General features: G+C 34.1%; 1 protein-coding gene across 1 annotated transcript in view; it reads left to right on the top strand.

The window, feature by feature from the left end:
- The window catches only part of ANO3 (anoctamin 3), a 242927-nt gene that overhangs the window by 202540 nt on the left and 17914 nt on the right, over positions 1 to 22473 (top strand). Inside the window, exons 18-20 of the mRNA XM_049780960.1 lie at positions 6066 to 6102; positions 10682 to 10793; positions 12145 to 12202. Coding sequence (XP_049636917.1) covers positions 6066 to 6102; positions 10682 to 10793; positions 12145 to 12202 — 207 coding nt within the window. The remainder of the gene's footprint in view (positions 1 to 6065; positions 6103 to 10681; positions 10794 to 12144; positions 12203 to 22473) is intronic.

Genomic DNA, 22473 nt, shown 5'->3' on the forward strand with positions numbered 1-22473 from the left:
ACCCGAAATTTTATTTATGTATGTATTGAAGGGTTGGGGATCCAGATTCTTCTCAGGGCTGATTCCTGTCTCTGTACTCAAGTTTCATCCATTGCTCTGCTAATGGGCCACCAAGTATCAAAGAAAGTATTCTATAAGCTTTGCTATCTGTCTGGACCAACAATTTATGTTTACTCAATATATGTTCCTAAAGTTTCTTCTATTTTATGAAATGTCAACAGGTATAGATTTAATATTAAACATTTTCTATAATATATATTTAACACTCTCATCTTTACTAATACAGTCAGCTCTCAATGTACACTTCAGGTTGCTTTGACTTAATTTAAAAGAGCCGTAGGAAGCATTATGGGAAAGCAAATGTAGATAAGATAGTCCATCAGTAAAAAGCGTGTCTTGAATATAGCTGTATTTAATGTATTTAATACATGGTATCACATATGATCCTCCAATACTATCCAAGAGTGATCCCTGAGTGAACATCCAGGAGTAAACCTAGAGTTACTGCTGAGTGTGCCCCCAAAACAAAACAAAAACTGAATAGTTATGACAAATATGTAAATGTTAACGAAAATAATATTTATTAGCTTTCTCCTTCTGTTATTCTTTTTCAGAAGTAAAGTATAATGTGGAGTATCTCCAAATAAGTTATGTGTTTTTCATGTAAACCCATAGATAATAGAAAAAAATTAGATCAGTGAAAACTTTAATACAAAAAGTAAGACACTAGAATTGTGGTAAATGTAATATAGTAAAGGCTGTATATTGCTCAAAATCACCACATGGAAGATTTGGCATTTACAACATCACCATTTTAGATTTTTATTATTAAGTAGCCTGAGTCTTCCAGTATATGGTAAAAATCATATAATAAAATCAACATTTTATGACAAATTTATTGTAAACAGAGATCTTTTAAATTACTTCATTTTTTGAGCAAAAAAATAAAAGGCCAAATAGTTGATGTTTTTGGATTACACTAGCATCAACTAGTCTGATATTATATCCACCTAATTCTTTTTTCCTAATGAGGTTGTTTGATTCCGAAAACACAAATAATGATACAGAGCTTTTTTGACTTGAATCTTAAAGTTTAGAAAGAAAACAAAATCTAAACTGAGAAAAATGAATGTAAATAACATGAATATATTGACAACTGTGTCTTCATGCAAGAAATAGTGAAAAAATTCATCCATGTTAAATCCTTAGCTTCTATCCAGTGAAGTAGAAATCTTTTTTGGCAAATTAGAATAAAATAGTTTCTCTATCTACTATTCAATCGCATTTTATATTACTTTCTTGGAAAATATTTATTTTGAATCCATTTTTGTAACACATTCTTCATAGTTTTTGTAGCATTAAATATTTTTGTGTTTCTTGTTCTCCTAATACAGTTTATTAATTCATTAATAATCATAGAATTAAATAGTTAATATTATGTTACTTTTTGGAACATATATTTTCTACCAACATCATGTTTGTTATGATATAAGCTCCTTAAAAGAATGTGTTATGGTTTCCTCATAATTTTGTATTTCCAGATTTTTGCCTAATGCTTGAAAATAATTTATACTGTGTTATTGAATATGTTTTAAATACTTTTACTTCAGATAGACTAGCATTTTGAGGACAAAGTGATAGTACAGTGGGTAAGGTTTTCTCTTGCAAGCTGCTAATTCGGGTTCCTTCCCCAGCATCCGTATATGTTTCCCTGAACCTGCAGGAGTTATTCCTAAGGGCAGATCCAGGAATAACCTCTGAGTGCTGTTAGATGGCAACAAACATTAAAAATAATTAAAAGAGCCGAAACAATAGCACACTGGGTACGGTATTTGCAATACATGGAGCAGAAACTTGTTCAATCACCAGCATCCCATATAGTCACCTGAGCCTTCAAGGTGTAATTTCTGATATCAAACTCGGGCCTGATGCCTGAACTACTCCCGATGTGGCCCAAAACCAGTAATAATACTAATTAGTAATAATATTTAATAAATTGGCATCTTGAAACAAATACTTTTCATTACTAAATTAATCAACTTATTCCAACTTAATTCAATTTGCAGTGTTTCAATCAAACTAATACAAAATATATTTCTAAGCATTAAAGACAAATTATGGTATATATAAATTACAATAAATCTGAGAAAACTGTTAGCCACGATAATTGAGAATTTGATTATGAGTCCAATTGGCAAATTATGAAAATAATTTAAAGATTGATTCCAATGAGATGAAAGATTTTCCATTTACTCTCCATTAAATCACTATATAAAAGTTGCTGAATTCTTTCAGCCTTTTTTGTTGGACGCATCAATATATATTAAAATAATACAATTAATTAAATTAAGATACTTATAAAAACCTTTTTAGACTTTTTAAAATATTGTTTTACCAGTATAGCAGGTAGGATTTCTTTGTGTGAGACAACCCAGTTTTGGTCCCCAGCACTCTATATGATCTCCCAGCCCTATTCCTGAGTGCATAGATAAAAATAAGTCCTGAGAACAGTTGATTGTGGCCCCTAAACTAAAATTTGACAATTAAATAGCAAATGGATAATACTTTTTGATCCAGTTTTTGATCTACAACAGCATAAGAGAGTCAATGGTTTAGGAATCTAGTGTAATTTTGACATACAACCAAAGTCAGAAAACATGTTCTTAAAGATACATTGATGATACTTTAATATTTATTGAAGCTTTAATTATCTTTAATATCTTTACTCAAAGCTGATAGTTAAAATCTACAAAGGCAGAATTCAAAACCAAGCATTATTTTACTAATCACATCCTTACCTTCTTTCTTTTTACATCTCCTGAAAAGCATCCTATAAAGCCTGGTTACTATTATATCAGGAAACATTACCAAAATTATTTTAATGCAAATTTAAAATGTGCAAATGATTTCAAATGTGTACTTACTGCTTGACAGTAAAGTTTGTTGATTTAAGAATAGTTTATAATAACATAATAGCTGTTTGGTCCCATGAATTTTGTGAAACTTTTAAGAAAAAATAAAACATCATTACAGAGGTGCTCTTACTAGTTTGAAAAATATGGGATTATAACCAAATGATCTATTTTAAATGTTCCCATATAAAATAAGGATTTTGGTATCCCCCTTCTTATTACAAATATATATATATATATATATATATGTATATATATGTATTATTCCATAACATAAATTCTAAAAACTTTTGGTTCATGCATTTAGAATTTGAAATGCTAGCCATAGACTATTTGACCCAATGAGAAGAGCATGAAGCTGCTTCTAGGTATCCTTTTACAGAGGCACCTTTCCTCTGGCACCAACATCCCATATTGGTACTCAAAGCTATTGGGGACTCTCTTTACTACATTCTAGTCCTTAATCCCCTTCCTGTCTTGAGGGTGAGGCCTTTCCTTGATGGCCTGAGCATCATTACTTTGGGCTCTCCCGTGCATTTAAACTGTCCTGCTGTCCCACTCAGACAGATGAAAGGGAAGAGCTAGGGAAAGAGACCTGGGGTTTGAATCAGAAGTTTGGAAATTAAGTCTTTTATTTATTAAGAATGGAAAGGAGACACAAAAAGTAGGAGAATAGAAAGATTGGGGACTTGTAGAGAGGTGAAATTTAAGGATTTTAATCTACAATTCACTCATTACTTTGTTCTTAAAGAAGCCTGAGACAGTTTTTAAAAACAATCCACATTATTGATTTACTTCCATACTTGATTCCAGAGCAAATATTCTCATGTTTTTTTTTTAAATAGGCTCAATCCTAAAAATGTCTAAATGTGCTCATCTTCCTTAGTGACTTTTCATTACCAATTACAATGCAACTGGTTTATTATAGCACAGGGTGGATCAAAGGGTTGAACCATACCTCTCAACCTGGAAAGGATGTATGCCAAATGACTCATTTAATTAGAGGGTTGGATTTTTATTTAATTGTATTTGCTTAATTTCCACATGTCTCATCCAGTTTCTAGAAATTTAGGAAGATAAATCACTGAGGTGGGGAGGACTGCTTCTTGATTAGGAGAAAGTCTGTTTGGAGTTCATTTGCACTGTGTAAATCAAATTGTGAGACAAATTCAGAGATGCGGCATGCTAAAACAAACAAGAGATCCCTAATTAAAAGAAAAACTCACAGAAACATTTCACAGGAGTAGTCTTTTCTTTGATTTTGCCATTCTTGTTCTTTATTTTTTTAAAAAATGTATATTGAGAACAAAAGGGACACAGGTTAAGGTACATGATTAAGAACATTGGTGGAGAAAAGTTAAGACTGATGTTGAAATTGCATAACTAGAACTTGACTATGAATAGCTTATAATTCACAGTTTTATAATAAAATAAAAATAAAAAAATCTCTTAATTATCATCTAAAAGAGAAAGTGAGAGAACATGGGCTTATCCAGAGCAGAGAGAGCCCACATACAAATCTCCTTAGGGAAGATTTAAGTATATGCACAGGCAAGATATCTGTGAGCAGTATGGGCATGATGGGTACCAGGCAGCATGAGTCAAGCTGCATGCACAGCTTTTTTTCTTTTTGGTTAAATATTCTTGATATTTACTCATTTGGTTTCTGCACCACATTTTGGGGCCAGATAATAACCTCTAACTAACTAACTAACTAACTAACTAACTAACTAACTAAATATATATATATATATATATATATATATATATATATATATATATATATATATATATATATATATATAAAGTTGGTTTAGAAAGTTGGTTTAGAGTTAAGAAAGATTGTGCACCCTGCTAGTTGTATGGCAATAGATAATACTTTCACATAATTGCAAAACTCTTTGGCATCTTCAACCCAGAAATAAGTCACATAATATGGATATATTTGTCCTCATTCAAAATCCACATCAATCTCAGTGGTTTAAACATATTGTTTGAAGATTGGTTTTCAGTCTGTAAAGTTCCTGAGCTGTTATTTATCTGTAAAGCTGTGTATCTTTCTGTCAAATCTGAATGTAAGTTTGGCTGGTCAGGAGGTCCAGCCCATGATAGAAAGCTCACCACAAAGAGAGGCAAGTGTAGATGGACTAGAGAAGGCTCTACTAGGATTGTAGTTGGAAGTGATTACTTTTGACAAGAACTAGGCACTGAAAGTGGAGAAACTAAGAGGCAAGGCATCTCACCATTAACAGTATTACAACCACAGTATCAAAAAGAAGAGAGAGGGAGGGAGGGGGGGAGAGAGAGAGATAGAGAGAGAGAGAGAAAGAGAGAGAGAAAGAGAGAGAGAGAAGAAATTTTTCTTCCCTAGATCAATGTAAATGGTGGGAGGTGGAGTCGAACAGAAAACTTCAGTGTTGTGGTGTACTGGTGAAGGATATGTATATTGTATGACTGAAACCCAAGAACAATTTTGTAGCCACAGAGCTTAAATAAAACAATAAAAATACTAACTTAAACCAAAAAAGTAATAAAGGCAGGCTCAAGTAGAGCTCTGGGCTTATTAGCTTGGGGAATAGAAAAATAAGTGCAAATGTTCTGAGAAGTATGTTTATCAATTGCATTAGAGCAAGTAATAGAGTCCAGGGTTGTGACAGTAAGGAGAAAAAGATTAATCAAAAATAAAAAAGAGAATTTGAATATCATTATTATTGATGTTATTATTGATGGCCAAGATTTGATATAATGTTTCCCCTTTGATTTAAGTTGAAATAAAGATACCCTCTAGAAAATTTGTTATTATAGAAACAAAACGTGTCTCTATATGTACATATTTGCTATATATTAATATTACATGAATTTTGTGCATATATTTAAGTAAAACATTGCACAGGTCTAAAGCATGGTGCTAGTTAATAAATGTAGGTATTTAATATAAATGGTTGTGATGTTTCTTTGAATAATATGAAAATAACCTTTTGAAAATTTGTTTTACACTCTAAAAACTCTTGGTTACATATATAAACCCACATAATGATAGAGAAGCTACAAAGGAAATAATGACATGTTAATACAGAAAACATTTGAGTGAACTAAAAGGGATAATTTAGCGTTTTCTGAAAGACAGCATTCACTATTTGTTTTCTTTTGCAGGCATATGAAAAAATTGCTTACTTTCTCACTAATTTAGGTAAGTCCACTTTCCTTAGTTAAGCCCTTCAAAAAAATGCATGGTATATCAGTCTTATTTGCTTTACTTTGACATTGTTAGTATCCATTTCAATTATGTCATTTACAATAAACACCATTCTTTTGTTGTTATTGGATTTTCTTCACCTGAAAATGCCTTTGCCTTCCATTAGAGAAAAATAAGAGCTTAACTTTTAATGTTCCCATAGCATGCTTTTCTCCAAACCACCCTATCTATTATTTATTGTGTACAGTTACTTCTCTATATTCCAAGAAACTTGAATCATTTTTAGTGAGAGGAGAATTATGGCTTGGGAAGCCAAAATGATAGAAACCAGAGTAGCCACTTGCCTTGCATGTAGCCAACACATGCTCAACCCCCACACTGCATAGGACCACTCCTTGCCCTACTAGGCATGATCCTTGAGTGGAAAGTCAAGTCAGCCCACACATTGTTACCCCAAAACCAAAAAATAATAATATAATAATTATGTTCACATCATTATTTCTAAATAAATAAGTACATATCTAAGTCTAGCAAGCACCAGTTTGATGTTCCAATTCTTATTCAATATGCATATTTTGTTACTCTAACAATAACACTTTTTATTGTTGATTTTTGGGCCACACCCGGTGATACTCAGGGGTTACTCCTGGCTATGTGCTCAGAAATCTCAGAAATCTCTCCTGGCAGAAGGATCAAACCTCGGTCTGTCCTAGGCTAGCACCAGCAAGGCAGAGACCTTACCACTCTGCACCACTGCTCTGGATCCACAATAACACTTTTATTTAATGTTCTCCAGTAGCTCTTAACTTATTCTAACTTTTTACCGCAACTAAGTTTTTCCCCAAATCAATTTTTTTTTTTTTTTTTTGGTTTTTGGTCACATCCAGCGGCACTCAGGGGTTATTCCTGGTTCTATGCTCATAAATCGCTCCTGCATGCACGGGGAACCATATGGAATGCTGGGATTCGAACCACTGTCTGTCCTAGATCAAGTGCGTGCAAGCAAATGCCCTGTTGTTGTGCTACTCTCTGGCCCCATCCAAATTAATTTTAAATAATAATTGTTCTCTGTCGACAGAGCAATAGCACAGCAGACAGGATGTTTGCCTTGCACATGTCTGATGTGGGGTTGATTCCTAGCATCCTATATGATTCCCTAAGCCTGTCAGGAGTGATTTCTGAGTTCAGAGCTCAGAGTAACCCCTGAACACCTCTGGGTGTGGCCCCAAAACAAACAAAAATAATTGTTCTTACTATTTTATTCAAGTCATTTTCACCGATCCTACTGTGTGTCGACCATTTGATTACCCTATCTAGACTGTTACCAGCTGCATCTAAATTTTCTTCCCCAACAATCTGGGAGTTTCTTTTACCATAATTTCTCAGAAATATTATACTTATTATATTTTTATTCTGTTTTAACTTCAATGTTAATTTTGTTACAAAGGGAGAAAGATATTTTAAGGCTTTCCTTTTATTTTATGCTCATTGAATAATTGCACCCCAGTTTAAGTAGTGTAAATTTTATTATGAGCCTTTTCGAGAAGTGACCTTTTATTGCTTAAAAATTCACTACATATAATAAATACTTGACATTTTTGTTATAATTTGTTCTCATCACAATTTTATGACAGCAATATTCCTATATTATGGATAAAATAACTAAGATTAAGTTAGAGAAGTAGAATTTATTTGCTTTTTTATTTTTGCTTTTATGTTTGGGAACTAAGTCCACATTGTTCACTGCTTACACTGCAACTGAGTTTATTCTTGGCAGGGATTGGGGGACCATCTAGTGTTCCAGGCAATGAATCTGGATAAGCTGTGTGCAAAATAAGCATCTTACTTTCTTTTCTATAAGACACTAAAATAGGTAGAATGTAAAACTCAGGTTTATAGAATCTACTTAAATATATGTTGTATTCATTGATACAAATAATTATAGAAGAATCATTATATAGAGGAAAGGGCTGTGTTAGTTTATGCTCTGGACCTGTGTGACTATATTACCTAGAGTTATATGACTATTCAAAAGTTCTTCCTCTCTCCATTTTTTGTTCTATTTCTTCTTTCTGAAACCACTCCACCTATTTTTTTATTAAGTTTCCTTTTTGGTAAGTTGAGAAAGTTAATAGTTCTGATTGTCACTATTCATTGCTAAAGGTTAACTGATAGGCAAAACTTCAATAGACAATTTTTTAAATCTGAAATGAAAACTGTTATTTTTCCATTTTAGCTAGGTAATAAATTACATATACTAAATTGTATCAAAGAATTTCTCTAGTTCTTATTTTATATTTATTATTTGCCTTTAAAATACTTTATATACAGGATAAAAGCAAACTTTAGAAACTGAATCTGGGACTTCAATTAATGTAATAACAATCAGTTCTACTATTACAGAAGTACTAGAATTCTTTGATGTTTGACGTGTATAATTCAGGACATAGAACCTATGAAGTCTTATTTATTAATAGTGAATGGGTAATATGAATTTAAATCAATTAAAATTATTCCTATTATTCCTTGATATGATTTTCTGAAGGGTAAAACATACATACCAGGGTCTACCTGAGTGATACTACAGCTGTTTGGGCTCTTGCCTTGAAAGTGGCCAACCAAGAATCAGTCACAGAACCCCATATGATCCTTGAGACCTGGTCAGGAGTGATCCTTAAGCTTAGAGCCAGGAATAAGCACAGAGTTAGGAGGAAGCCATGGAACTGCCAAAAGTGTCCCCCAAATGAAATAAAATAACATACACATTCATAAAATACATATATTTGGTATAATATACATATATTAAACTACATATACTATATTCCAAAATTTCTTAACCGGAGGTCAAATGGCCTCCCTGTGGTCCCTAGGATTATTTTTGTGGGCCACAATAAAAAATTATATAAGAAGAGTAACTACAGCATGAGGTTACAGGATTGGAAGGGAACACAGTCAGAGAAAATACTAATAAGTATAGTATTACATAATGTGTAATTTTGAGCTGTTCTAATTTTTCTTTTTTAAGTATTTAATTTAGTCATAACACTAAATTTGTAAAATATGTAGAATTAATCAACACAAATTAAATCTGTACAGCAATGTAAAATTTCCCGACAGTTTCACTGGTAACCACTAATCAGTTGCTCTTTTGGATGCCTCATGGAGCACTCTTCATCTAGTTGGTTACCCTCCATTTGATTCATAATTCTCAGTATTGAATCCCTGCTCAGTCAGTGATTGTGGTCATGAAGCTATTTTATTAGATTTATAATTTGTTATTTGACCTTGTCAAATGCTTTCTCTACATCTATTGCTAAGATCATATGAATTTTATAATTTCTTTGTTAATATGGTATATTATATTGATATATAGTATTGTATTGACTTGTATATTTAAATATTCTTGCACATATGGCATAAACCCTAATTAGGCAAGGTATAAAACTTTCCTGATGAGCTGTTGGATTCTATTTCCTAGTATTTTGTTGAGAATGTTTGCATGTGTTCATCAATGATATTGGCATACAATTCTTGTGTGTGTGTGAGTGTGTGTGTGTGTGTGTGTGTGTGTGTGTGTGTGTGCTTTTGGTATAAGGCAGGGGTCCTCAAACTTTTTAAACAGGGGGCCAGTTCACTGTCCCTCAAACCATTGGAGGGTCTGACTATAGTAAAAACAAAACTTATGAACGAATTCTTATGCACACTGCATATATCTTATTTTGCAATGAAGAAACAAAACAGATACAAATACAATATGTGGCCCGCAAGCCATAGTTTGAGGACCACTGGTATAAGGTATCTATGATACAATCATAGAAAATCTTTCTGAGTGTTTTTGTTTCTTCAATATCCTGGAATAGTCTGAAATGGATGGGCAGTAGGTTCTACTCAAATGTTTGAAAGAATTCACTAGTGAAACCACCTTGGCCTGGGCTTTTATCTTTGAAAGCCCTTTGATTACCACTTCAATATCCTCAGTTGTGATAGGACTCTTTGGTTATTCCTCATCATCTTGTTTTAACCTTGGAAGATTATAGGAAGTTAAGTGTGAGGCTGAGCTACAAACTCAATTTTCTCAGTGGATGTAGTTCTCTTTCCTCTTTATGATTCCATTTCAGTCTGTGAACAAAATACTAATTCTTCAAAGGATCTTTGGACAAGTTAGTTCCCAGTAATCTTATAGACAATGTGGTAGAAGAATGATCTCATATTTTTGGTCACATATTAATTGTAATGGCAAATAAAACCTTTTGGTATCAATATATATAAATAACAGGTATAATTTTATAATAATTCTTATAGAAAATAATTTATAGTAAAATCTAAAAATATCTTCTTATATCTTAAGTACAAAATACATAGTATTTTATGTATTTTATACATACTTTTATGTATTAATATAAATTTATGAATATAAAATATTCATATTTTATAAACATATACTATAATAAAGAGACACTGAGTAAATCATAAAAAATAAACATTAATTTGTTTATAGGGCACCTAATCCTATATTCATATTTCTTATCATTAACCTTAGCCATGTAAACATAGATTTTTTTTTCCCTTTTAGAATATCCTCGAACTGAATCAGAGTGGGAAAACAGCTTTGCTTTGAAGATGTTCCTTTTCCAATTTGTCAATTTAAACAGTTCTATCTTTTATATTGCTTTTTTTCTGGGAAGGTAAGTCAATTTTATATACATTAGCTTTTCACATAGAAAACTTTTGTTAACAGTTTTAGTGACAGTTTGTTAAAACTGACAAATTCTGGGGCTGGAGTGATAGCAAGTGATAGGGTGTTTGCCTTGCACACAGCTGACCTAGGACCGATGCGGTTCAATCCTCATCATCCCTTATGGTTCCCTGAGCTAGGAGAGATTTCTGAACACATAACCAGGTATAACCCTTGAGCGCCCCCCCCCAAAAAAAAAAAAACAGTGACAAAAACTTATCATCTGACTAGATAACTATGTAACCAATCTTCACAAGCGGTTATGTTTGTTTTTGTTTTTGCTTTTTGGGCCACACCCTGTGAATCTCAGGAATTACTCATGGCTATGTGCTCAGAAATCGCTCCTGGCTCAGGGTACCATTTGGGATGCCGGAAGACCTAACCAAGGTCCGTCCTAGATAGGCAGCTTGCAAGGCAAATGCCATACCGCTTTGCTATTTATTGCTCCGGCCCCATCTCACATGAGTTTTTAAACAAAACTTATTAGTGCAATAATTCTAAGTGTTACTAAAAAATGAAGCTAGCAATTTAAAATAAACAAAACGTATCTTTTTAGGGCCACAAAGATAGTATATTATAAAAGGCAAAACAGTATTATATCCCTGGCAACACATATGCTCCCTTGATCACTGCCAGGAGGGATCTTTAAGCATAGACTGCGATAGCCCATGCCCTGTCCCAACCTGAAAATAAAATGCAACCTGAAAATAAAATAAAATATAATTACCTATTCGTACATGTATATTTTGTTAAAAATATTTTTGTAACCCTAGATCATGATTTATTAGAATAGAAAATTTTCAACCCCATTATAGTCCTTTCTACCTCAATAATCTAAATCAAAATTTTTCATTAGAAACCTTTTGCATCCCATTGTAGGTTTATCTTATTGTTGTTAGAAAATATGAAGAAATAAATATATTAAGATAATGGTTCTAGTTTGCCATTTGCTTCATTTTAGCAAGTGTCATGGAAACTTATTAAAACTATAAACATAAAACTATAAAACTAAATGACTGAGTATAATAAGAATATTCATTTACTAGGTTAATACAATTGTAAAATTTCACAGATAAGGTGGAAACTTTCTATTTGTATGTTTTCTATCTCTATAAATTGGTATTTATTTCATACTTTATCTGACCCTTTTTAAGTGAAATATTGTGAAGTTGTGTATCATTGTCAGTAGTGTATAGACCACTTATACATGTAAGTCTTGATACATTGACCCAAGTATGCAATTTTTGTGATGTTCTTCAGTCAATCCCACAGCTAATGAACTTCAAAATGACTTTTTACAGATTTGTAGGCCATCCAGGAAATTACAATAAACTTTTTAACCGCTGGAGACTGGAGGAAGTAAGTAACCTTGTGAGAGTGGGTGTGGAGATGGTCATGATATGTGTCAATGATTTTGATATGAAACAGGGTGGAAAAGAGAGCAATGGTTACAGGGAATTACATTTCCATTAAAGAAACATTTTGTGGAAAGAATAATTTATATGAATTCAGAAAGTAAGGAACTACATATTTCAAAAGGAAAAGAGTTAACCTCAAAAGAAAATCAATTATTACAGGTTTATTGAAGATACATTTTGAGAAATGATTAATTTATATGAACTCAGAAAGTAAGAAACTAATTTTAAAAGAAAGAGAATCAAATTCAAAAAGTAGATCCCAAGATCCACACCTCATCTCTCTGTAAATTTCTAGTGTTACTATGATTCCAATTCCAATTTAAAATCCAGGAATTTAAGCCTAGAAAGTTTTCTTTGTTAAGGAATTATTACCTATTTTACTTTTTAAATTTTAAAATAGTTAGATTTCTTCTAAACAGGAAAAGTATAGTCCCAAATAAATTTTATTCAAAGGTGCAATTAAGTACACATAACAAGATTAATATTTCTTTGTTTACAATATGATATAATGGGATAAATGTCCAGGAATAGTTTTATTAGATAACAGGGTTAGGATATTATATGTTTTCAATAAGACCCACAAAGCTCCACAAAATTCCAGATGTTCAATTATATTTTAGACCACATCCTAGAATTTATATAATAGAACATTTTCTTTATAAAAAATGTAATAGTGAAAAGAATACTTAGAGACTTTTTAAGATCTATTAATCATAATTTTAATAGAAAATTTTGTTATGTTTTAGATAAATTTTATTTCTGTGTGTTGCTATTCTTTTTTATTCTCTTGGATTCTTCATATATTAATTATATTAATATTAATATTCATACTAAAAATCTCAGTTCTAATCTTTTAATTTATATCATAGCTGTAACCTTTATTTTTATTATAGCTTATTTATATTAATATTTGATACATTAAAAATTTATAAGGTGGGACCAGAGTGGTGGAGCAAGCTATAGGGCTTTTGCTTTGCACGTGCTAACTAGGACAGACTGTGGTTTGATCCCCTGGCATCCCATATGGTCCCCCAAACCAGGGGCAATTTCTGAGCCCATAGCCAGGAGTAACCCCTAAGCATCACTGGGTATAACCCCCCAAACCAAACCAAAACAAAACAAAACCAAAAAAAACATAGAGAAAGCCAAAACTTCCAAAACTATATACTGTATAGCTGTTTTTCAAAATGAATAATGTCATCTCCTTGGGCACTGGGGAGACTCAGGGATTAGTAAACTCTGATGCAATTGGGAGTTACATTCTTTATGTTTTCTTAAAGAAGGCAGATGTCCCGGTAGATACTGAATGACATTTTCTCTGACCAGGGGAGTATAGGCAAATGAATTTATAACTTCTGCTTTATATTATACACAATGAATCTCACATGTTAACTTAGCTACTTATATTTCACTCTTGGTTTAGGCTCTCTAAATATCTGCCTCCTCATCAGCAAGCTGATATCTGGCAATACTTAAATGGTAAAGATGTTTATAGATGAGAAATATTTTACAGACATAACTAACGTATTTCCTGCACTGTATTAAGGACTCTATAAATTATAGTTAATACTTTAATACTCTGTCTTAATAGAGTAGGGAATTATAATTATACTGGTTAAATATGCAGGGTCTTCACAATCTTAGTCCTGAAATCAGACTATTTTCTTTCAGAGCCCAGAATTATGACTATATCTAGAAAAAGGTATTGTATTCACCCAGTTTGGGTTCAATGCTAATTTTCTATCCAGAATTGGGTAATTGCAATTTTTTAAGAGTACTGTTGACTATAATACAGTGAAGTTAGTTTATATTATATTTATGGCTCTTCTAGAAATTAATATAAAACTAATTTTGTTTAATTGAATATTATTATCCCTAATTCTGAAGTAAAGGAATTTATAACCCTGCTTTGAAAATACCAAGAAAATAAATATAATAGTGATATCAGAAGAAACATTAGGGGCCAAAGAGATAGCACAGCGTTAAGGCATTTGCCTTGCATGCAGAAGGACTTTGATTCAAAGCCCAGCATTCCATTTGGTCCCCTGAGCCTGCTGGGGGCAATTTCTGAGCACAGAGCCAGGAGTAACCCCTGAGCACTGCCAGGTTTGACCCAAACAAAAAAACAAACAAACAAAAAACGCATTAGTAGTCATCTTAGATATTTTCCATACTATCACTAGACATAAAAAGTGATATTTTCAAAATAAGTATTTATTTTTTAAGTCTAGGATGAAAGATATTAAAATATGCACAAATTAAAGAATATATTAATCATAAAAACTATAAATATTTATTGGTACAATATAATATGCCTAAATAAAAGAGTATCTTTTTCTTTCTTTGACAATGCTAAAGATAATCCTAAAAAAAATACATTATTTACCAGGAATATGATACGTGGTAAAACACTTGCCTTGTCTATGCAAATCTTTGGTTAATCCTGATACCACAGAAATTACAAACAGAAAATAAATCAAGACATACCATAACTAAGATATCTAAGCAATATTTTGTTAGTGTGGTATCACAGTTTTTATTCTAACCCTGTCCCAAACCAATGCAAGAACCTGAATCTAATTCATAATCGGTTTCTTTTGTAAATGTGCGATCAAAATAGCTCTCAGGGTTGGAGTCAGCTCAGTAGACTGGAATAGGGCTTTGTGGGCAGATCTGATTCCTATTCCCAGCAGCAATACTATCTTCTATGCATTGATAGAAAGTTCCTTCAAGCAATAAGTGGTAGCACTTTATCAGCACTGCCAAATCTGGCTCCAAAATCAAAACAAATAAACAGAAAACAAAGAGAATACTTGTCTCTATAGTGATCCTGATAGGAGGATTCAATTGAGTTGTGCATGTCAAATATATGCACAAATAATAAAAGCTGTTATGAAGAAAAAAAGTATTTACTTTTATTTGGAACATCTTTGAATGTGCTATATATAAAACCTTCCTATATATTTATCTATATATATTTCACAAAAATATTTATGACTATTTATAACAAAAATCATACTTAATATTTAATTAGTGTTTTCTTTTTTTTAAATTTATTTAAACACCTTAATTACATACATGATTGTGTTTGGGTTTCAGTCATGTAAAGAACACCACCCATCACCAGTGCAACATTCCCATCACCAATGTCCCAAGTCTCCCTTTGCCCCATCCGACCCCCGCCTGTACTCTAGACAGGCTCTCCATTTTCCTCATACATTCTCATTATTAGGACAGTTCAAAATGTAGTTATTTCCCTAACTAAACTCATCACTCTTTGTGGTGACCTTCCTGAGGTGAGCTGGAACTTCCAGCTCTTTTCTCTTTTGTGTCTGAAAATTATTCTTACAAGGGTGTCTTTCATGTTTCTTAAAACCCATAGATGAGTGATACCATTCTGCGTTTTTCTCTCTCTCTCTGACTTATTTCACTCAGCATAATAGATTCCGTGTACATCCACGTATAGGAAAATTTCATGACTTCATCTCTCCTGACAGCTGAATAATATTCCATTGTGTATATGTACCACAGTTTCTTTAGCCATTCGTCTGTTGAAGGGCGTCTTGGTTGTTTCCAGAGTCTTGCTATGGTAAATAGTGCTGCAATGAATATAGGTGTAAGGAAGGGGTTTTTGTATTGTATTTTTGTGTTCCTAGGGTATATTCCTAGGAGTGGTATAGCTGGCTCGTATGGGAGCTCGATTTCCAGTTTTTGGAGGAATCTCCATATCGCTTTCCATAAAGGTTGAACTAGACGGCATTCCCATCAGCAGTGGATAAGAGTTCCTTTCTCTCCACATCCCCGCCAACACTGTTTATTCTCATTCTTTGTGATGTGTGCCATTCTCTGGGGTGTGAGGTGGTATCTCATCGTTGTTTTGATTTGCATCTCCCTGATGATTAGTGATGTGGAACATTTTTTCATGTGTCTTTTGGCCATGTGTATTTCTTCTTTGCCAAAGTGTCTGTTCATTTCTTCTCTCCATTTTTTGATGGGGTTAGATGTTTTTTTCTTGTAAAGTTCTGTCAGTGCCTTGTATATTTTGGAGATTAGCCCCTTATCTGATGGGTATCAGGTGAATAGTTTCTCCCACTCAGTGGGTGGCTCTTGTATCCTGGGCACTATTTCCTTTGAGGTGCAGAAGCTTCTCAGCTTAATATATTCCCATCTGTTAATCTCTGCTTTCACTTGCTTGGAGAGTGCAGTTTCCTCCTTGAAGATGCCTGTAATATCCTGGAGTGTCTTGCCTATGTGCTGTTCCACATAACTTATAGTTTTGGGTCTGATATCGAGGTCTTTAATCCATTTGGATTTTACCTTCGTACATGATGTTAGCTGGGGGTCTAAGTTCAATTTTTTGCAAATGGCTATCCAATTGTGCCAACACCACTTGTTGAAGAGGCTTTCCCTGCTCCATTTAGGATTTCCTGCTCCTTTATCAAAAATTAGGTGGTTGTATGTCTGGGGAACATTTTCTGAGTATTAAAGCCTATTCCACTGATCTGAGGACCTATCCTTATTCCAATACCATGCTGTTTTGATAACTGTTGCTTTGTAGTACAGTTTAAAGTTGGGGAAAGTAATTTCTCCCATATTCTTTTTCCCAATTATTGCTTTAGCTATTCGAGGGTGTTTATTGTTCCAAATGAATTTCAAAAGTGTCTGATCCACTTCTTTGAAGAATGTCATGGGTATCTGTAGAGGGATGGCATTAAATCTGTATAATGCCTTGGGGAGTATTGCCATTTTGATGATGTTAAACCTGCCAATCCATGAGCAGGGTATGCGTTTCCATTTCCGTGTGTCCTCTCTTATTTCTTGGAGCAGAGTTTTATAGTTTTCCTTGTATAGGTCCTTCACATATTTAGTCAAGTTGATTCCAAGATATTTGAGTTTGTGTGGCACTATTGTGAATGGGGTTGTTTTCTTAATGTCCATTTCATGCTTATTACTATTGGTGTATAGAAAGGCCATTGATTTTTGTGTGTTAATTTTGTAGCCTGCCACCTTGCTATATGAGTCTATTGTTTCTAGAAGCTTTTTGATAGAGTCTTTAGGGTTTTCTAAGTAGAGTATCATGTCATCTGCAAACAGTGAGAGCTTGACTTCTTCCTTTCCTATCCAGATTCCCTTGATATCCTTTTCTTGCCTAATCGCTATAGCAAGTACTTCCAGTGCTATGTTGAATAGGAGTGGTGAGAGAGGACAGCCTTGTCTTGTGCCAGAATTTAGAGGGAAGGCTTTTAGTTTTTCTCCATTGAGGATAATATTTGCCACTGGCTTGTGGTAGATGGCCTTCACTATATTGAGAAAGGTTCCCTCCATTCCCATCTTGCTGAGAGTTTTGATCAAGAACGGGTGTTGGACCTTATCAAATGCTTTCTCTCCATCTATTGATATGATCATGTGGCTTTTATTTTTCTTGTTATTAATGTTGTGTATTATGTTGATAGATTTACGGATGTTAAACCAGCCTTGCATTCCTGGGATGAAACCTACTTGATCGTAGTGGATGATCTTTTTAGCGAGGCATTGAATCCTATTTGCCAGGATTTTGTTGAGGATCTTTGCATCTGCATTCATCAGTGATATTGGTCTGTAATTTTCTTTTTTGGTAGCGTCTCTGTCTGGTTTAGGTATCAAGGTGATGTTGGCTTCATAAAAGCTATTTGGAAGTGTTTCTGTTTGTTCAATTTCATGAAAGAGTCTTGCCAAGATTGGCAGTAGTTCCTCTTGGAAAGTTTGATAGAATTCATTAGTGAATCCATCTGGACCTGGGCTTTTGTTTTTCGGAAGACATTTGATTACTGTTTTAATTTCATCAATGGTGATGGGGGTGTTTAGATATGCTACATCCTCTTCCTTCAACCATGGAAGATTATAAGAGTCCAAGAATGTATCCATTTCTTCCAGGTTCTCATTTTTAGTGGCGTAGAGTATTTCAAAGTAGTTTCTGATTACCCTTTGAATCTCTGTCATATCAGTAGTGATCTCTCCTTTTTCATTCCTGATACGAGTTATCAAGTTTCTCTCTCTCTTTCTTTCTTTGTTAGGTTTGCCAGTGGTCTATCAATCTTGTTTATTTTTTCAAAGAACCAACTTCTGCTTTCGTTGATCTTTCGGATTGTTTTTTGAGTTTCCACTTCGTTGATTTCTGCTCTCAGCTTTGTTATTTCCTTCTGTCTTCCTATTCTTGGGTCCTTTTGTTGAGCATTTTCTAGTTCTATTAGCTGTGTCATTAAGCTACTCAGGTAAGCTCCTTCTTCCTTCCTGATGTGTGCTTGCAAAGCTATAAATTTTCCTCTCAGTACTGCTTTTGCTGTGTCCCATAAGTTCTGAGAGTTTGTGTCTTTATTGTCATTTGTTTCCAGGAACCTTTTGATTTCCTCCTTGATTTCATCTTGGACCCACTGGTTATTGAGCATGAGGCTGTTTAACTTCCAGGTGTTAAAGTGTTTCTTCTGAGTCCCTTTGGAGTTCACAAATAATGTCAGAGCCTTGTGGTCAGCGAAGGTAGTCTGCAAAATTTCTATCCTCTTGATCTTATGGAGGTATGTTTTATGTGCCAGCATGTAGTCTATCCTGGAGAATGTCCCATGTACATTGGAGAAGAATATGTATCCAGATTTCTGGGATGGAGTGTCCTATATATATCCACTAGGCCTCTTTCTTCCATTTCTCTCCTCAGGTCTAGTATATTTTTGTTGGGTTTCAGTCTGGTTGACCTATCCAGTGTTTACAAAGCCGTGTTAAGGTCCCCCACAATTATTGTGTTGTTGTTGATATTATTTTTCAGATTTGTCAACAGTTGTATTAAATATTTTGCTGGCCCCTCATTCGGTGAATATATGTTTAGGAGAGTGAATTCTTCCTGCTCTACGTACCCCTTGATTAATATAAAATGTCCATCTTTGTCCCTTACAACCTTCCTGAGTATAAAGTTTGCATTATCTGATATTAGTATGGCCACTCCAGCTTTTTTATGGGTGTTGTTTGCTTGGATAATTTTTATCCAGCCTTTTATTTTGAGTCTATGTTTGTTCTGACTATTCAGGTGCGTTTCTTGTAGGCAGCAGAAGGTTGGATTGAGTTTTTTGATCCATTTAGCCACTCTGTGTCTCTTAACTGGTGCATTTAGTCCATTGACATTGAGAGAAAGAATTGTCCTGGGATTTAACGCCATCTTTATTTCAAAATTTGGTGTGTCTTTTGGGTAGTCTTGTCTTAGATTAGGTCTTTCAGTTTTTCTCTTAAGACTGGTTTTGTGTCTGTGAAGTTTCTGAGCTGTTTTTTGTCTGTGAAGCCATGTATTCTTCCATCAAACCGGAAAGTGAGTTTTGCTGGGTATAGTATTCTGGGTGAAGCATTCATTTCATTCAGTCTTATCACAATATCCCACCACTGCTTTCTGGCATTGAGTGTTTCTGGTGACAGGTCTGCTGTAAATCTCAGGGAAGCTTGCTTGAACGTGATTTCCCCTTTTGATCTTGCTGTTTTCAGAATTCTGTCTCTATCTGTGGGATTTGTCATTGTGACTAGGATGTGTCTTGGGGTGGTTTTTCTGGGGTCTCTTTTGGTTGGTACTCTTTGGGCATGCAGGATTTGATCACATATATTCTTTAGCTCTGGAAGTTTCTCTTTAATGATGTTCTTGACCGTTGATTCTTCCTGGAAATTTTCTTCCTGGGTCTCTGGGACTCCAATGATTCTTAAGTTGTTTCTGTTGATCTTATCATAGACTTCTATTTTCATCTGTTCCCATTCTTTGACTAATTTTTCCATTGTCTGTTCATTTGCTTTAAGTTTTTTTTCCAATCTCTCCTGCTGTATGGAATTGTTATGTTTCTCATCTTCCACAGCACCAAGTCTATTCTCAGCTTCTGATACCCTGTCCCAGAGCTTATCCATTTTGTCATTCACTTCGTTTACTGACTTTTTCCGTCCTGTTAGTTGACATGTTATTTCAGTTTGGAGTTTTGTGATTTCTGTGTTCATATTTTCTTGGTTCTTATTAGTGTTCTGTTCAACTTGATCCATGGTTTCTTGGAGTCCGTTGAGCATCTTCCATATTGCTAGTCTAAAGTCCTTGTCTGAGAGGTTGATTAGTTGGTTGGTCATTATCTGGTCCTCAGAATTGTCATCTTCATTCTCTATGTCTGATGCTGGCCTGCGTTGTTTCCCCATTGTCACACTTGTATTGTGGGTTTTTCTACATGTTGTGGTGGAATTCATTGTCTATATCATGCAGGCAACACACTCCTCTGGCTCCTCCCTTTCTGGATGGGCTGACTTGCCTCTAAGGGAGGGGAGTCCTCCGTGGATGAAGCCTCACACTGGGTCAAATCTTAGGCCCGAGCATGCAACAGAGAAGACAGTCTGGAGAGAAATGTTTGCTTCTGTGATATAGCACCGTTCTTAGTGTGATTTTTCCTTCTTGTTGCAATGGAGTTCTTTCCTTAGAAAGAGTGCATGGCCGCGTAGCGAAGCGGAGCGGCCGTGCTCCGCTGGAGCCTCTTTTTGCCCCACTCGCAAGAGTTTCACGCAAGAGGACAGTAGACAGACTTAGACAGGTCACACTCACAGTTTTTCACAGTTGGCCCCACTGGGCCAGTGTACTTTCGTGGATTTTCCCCGCCTGGTGTCACACACAGGGAGCCGCCTTTTGCCTAATTAGTGTTTTCTTATGCTAATACAATCCAATAAATATTACAGGCAGTACTACATGTGCAAATCATCACAAAACCTCTATGTTAATATACTTTTTTCAGATAAGGAAAAATAGACTTTGTGCAATTTTCCTACAAACTTTAAAATTATTGAAGTCATAAATCTGGTATCCGTTTAATTCAGGCTGTCTATGATTCAGGGTGGGCTGTGATATGTGACTCTAGAGGCACAATTGAAAAGCAGAAAAAATATTTTGATAAGTGATTTGTGAATTATTGATGGCAATATATTTAAATTATATAGATATTAAATATCCTAAAGATAAATGAATATGAATGTCAACCTTATATATGCTAGTTGTAATGTCCACCTCACGATATTATCAGGAGAAACATATGAAAAGTGCAATTGTCTAATATATAAGTAGGATTATTTTCAGGAAACTAATTGACCTTTCATACCCAAATCTGAGGATGGTTTAGACCAGTGGTCTCAAACTCATGGCCCGTGGGCCATTTGCGGCCCTCCGTACAGCATTTTGTGGCACGCAGCCGGCCTTCAAATATTTTGGTTGCTTCATTATCATCAAGTTATCTACCATAATTTCTTATGTATGAAACATCTAGTATGGTATAAGTCTAAATCAGAAAGCAAATAATCATTATTAGAACCACAGACAACATATGGATTGTATTAATTCCATAATACAATTGCAATATAAATATTGTCAAGTCTTAGATACCAGATCTGAAAATGGTAACTAAATAAGAACTCTTTCAGTATAAATAAATATATTTATGCATGTTGCTATAGAAAAAATATGTCATGGTTTAGTGTCAGATGGAATTCTATATTAATGTCTTACTTTTTTGTTTTGTTTTGTTTTTGGGACACACCTGGTGACATTCAAGGGTTACTCCTGGATATGCATTGAGAATTACTCCTGGCTTGCTTCCTGAGTTCCTACAAAATGTTGCAGTTGTGCTCTATTATCTACTTCTGTTTTCTAGAAATTATTCTTCCTGAAGTGTAATCTATAGATGTAATCTATGCTCTGCTTGTGTTTATCTCTGACTGAGATAGTTCACCACTCATTTATAACTTATAAAATGAGTTTAGCAGTTATTATACATATTCAACAAGAAGGGTGCATGTTTAAATTGGAGAATTAAGATCTTTCTAAACAATAACATTTACCATTAGGCAATCACAGTGAAAGTAGCACTCTCTGAGCTTAGGTTATCCAGTTTTAAGTAGCTGAGCTAAGGGGGAAATAATTACATGAGGCTCTTCATGTCCAAAGTATTTGTTCTCATTGAAATTCTACTGATGCCTATTTGATTAAAAATAGAAACTGTGATCAAAACTTTCAGAGGTTATTATCCTTATGAGCAGGACATGAAGCTATTTCAAAAGAAACAGTCCCATGCTTCCTTACCCAAAGGTTTTCTTTAGTACTAAATGGTCAAACAAAACATATTGATTACAATTTTACTTATAATTACAGTTTTGTCTCTGTGGGTTTGTAATGAAACTTTTATTTAA

The sequence above is a fragment of the Suncus etruscus genome, chromosome 9 (genome assembly GCF_024139225.1).
Source record: "Suncus etruscus isolate mSunEtr1 chromosome 9, mSunEtr1.pri.cur, whole genome shotgun sequence".
Lineage (NCBI taxonomy): Eukaryota > Metazoa > Chordata > Mammalia > Eulipotyphla > Soricidae > Suncus > Suncus etruscus.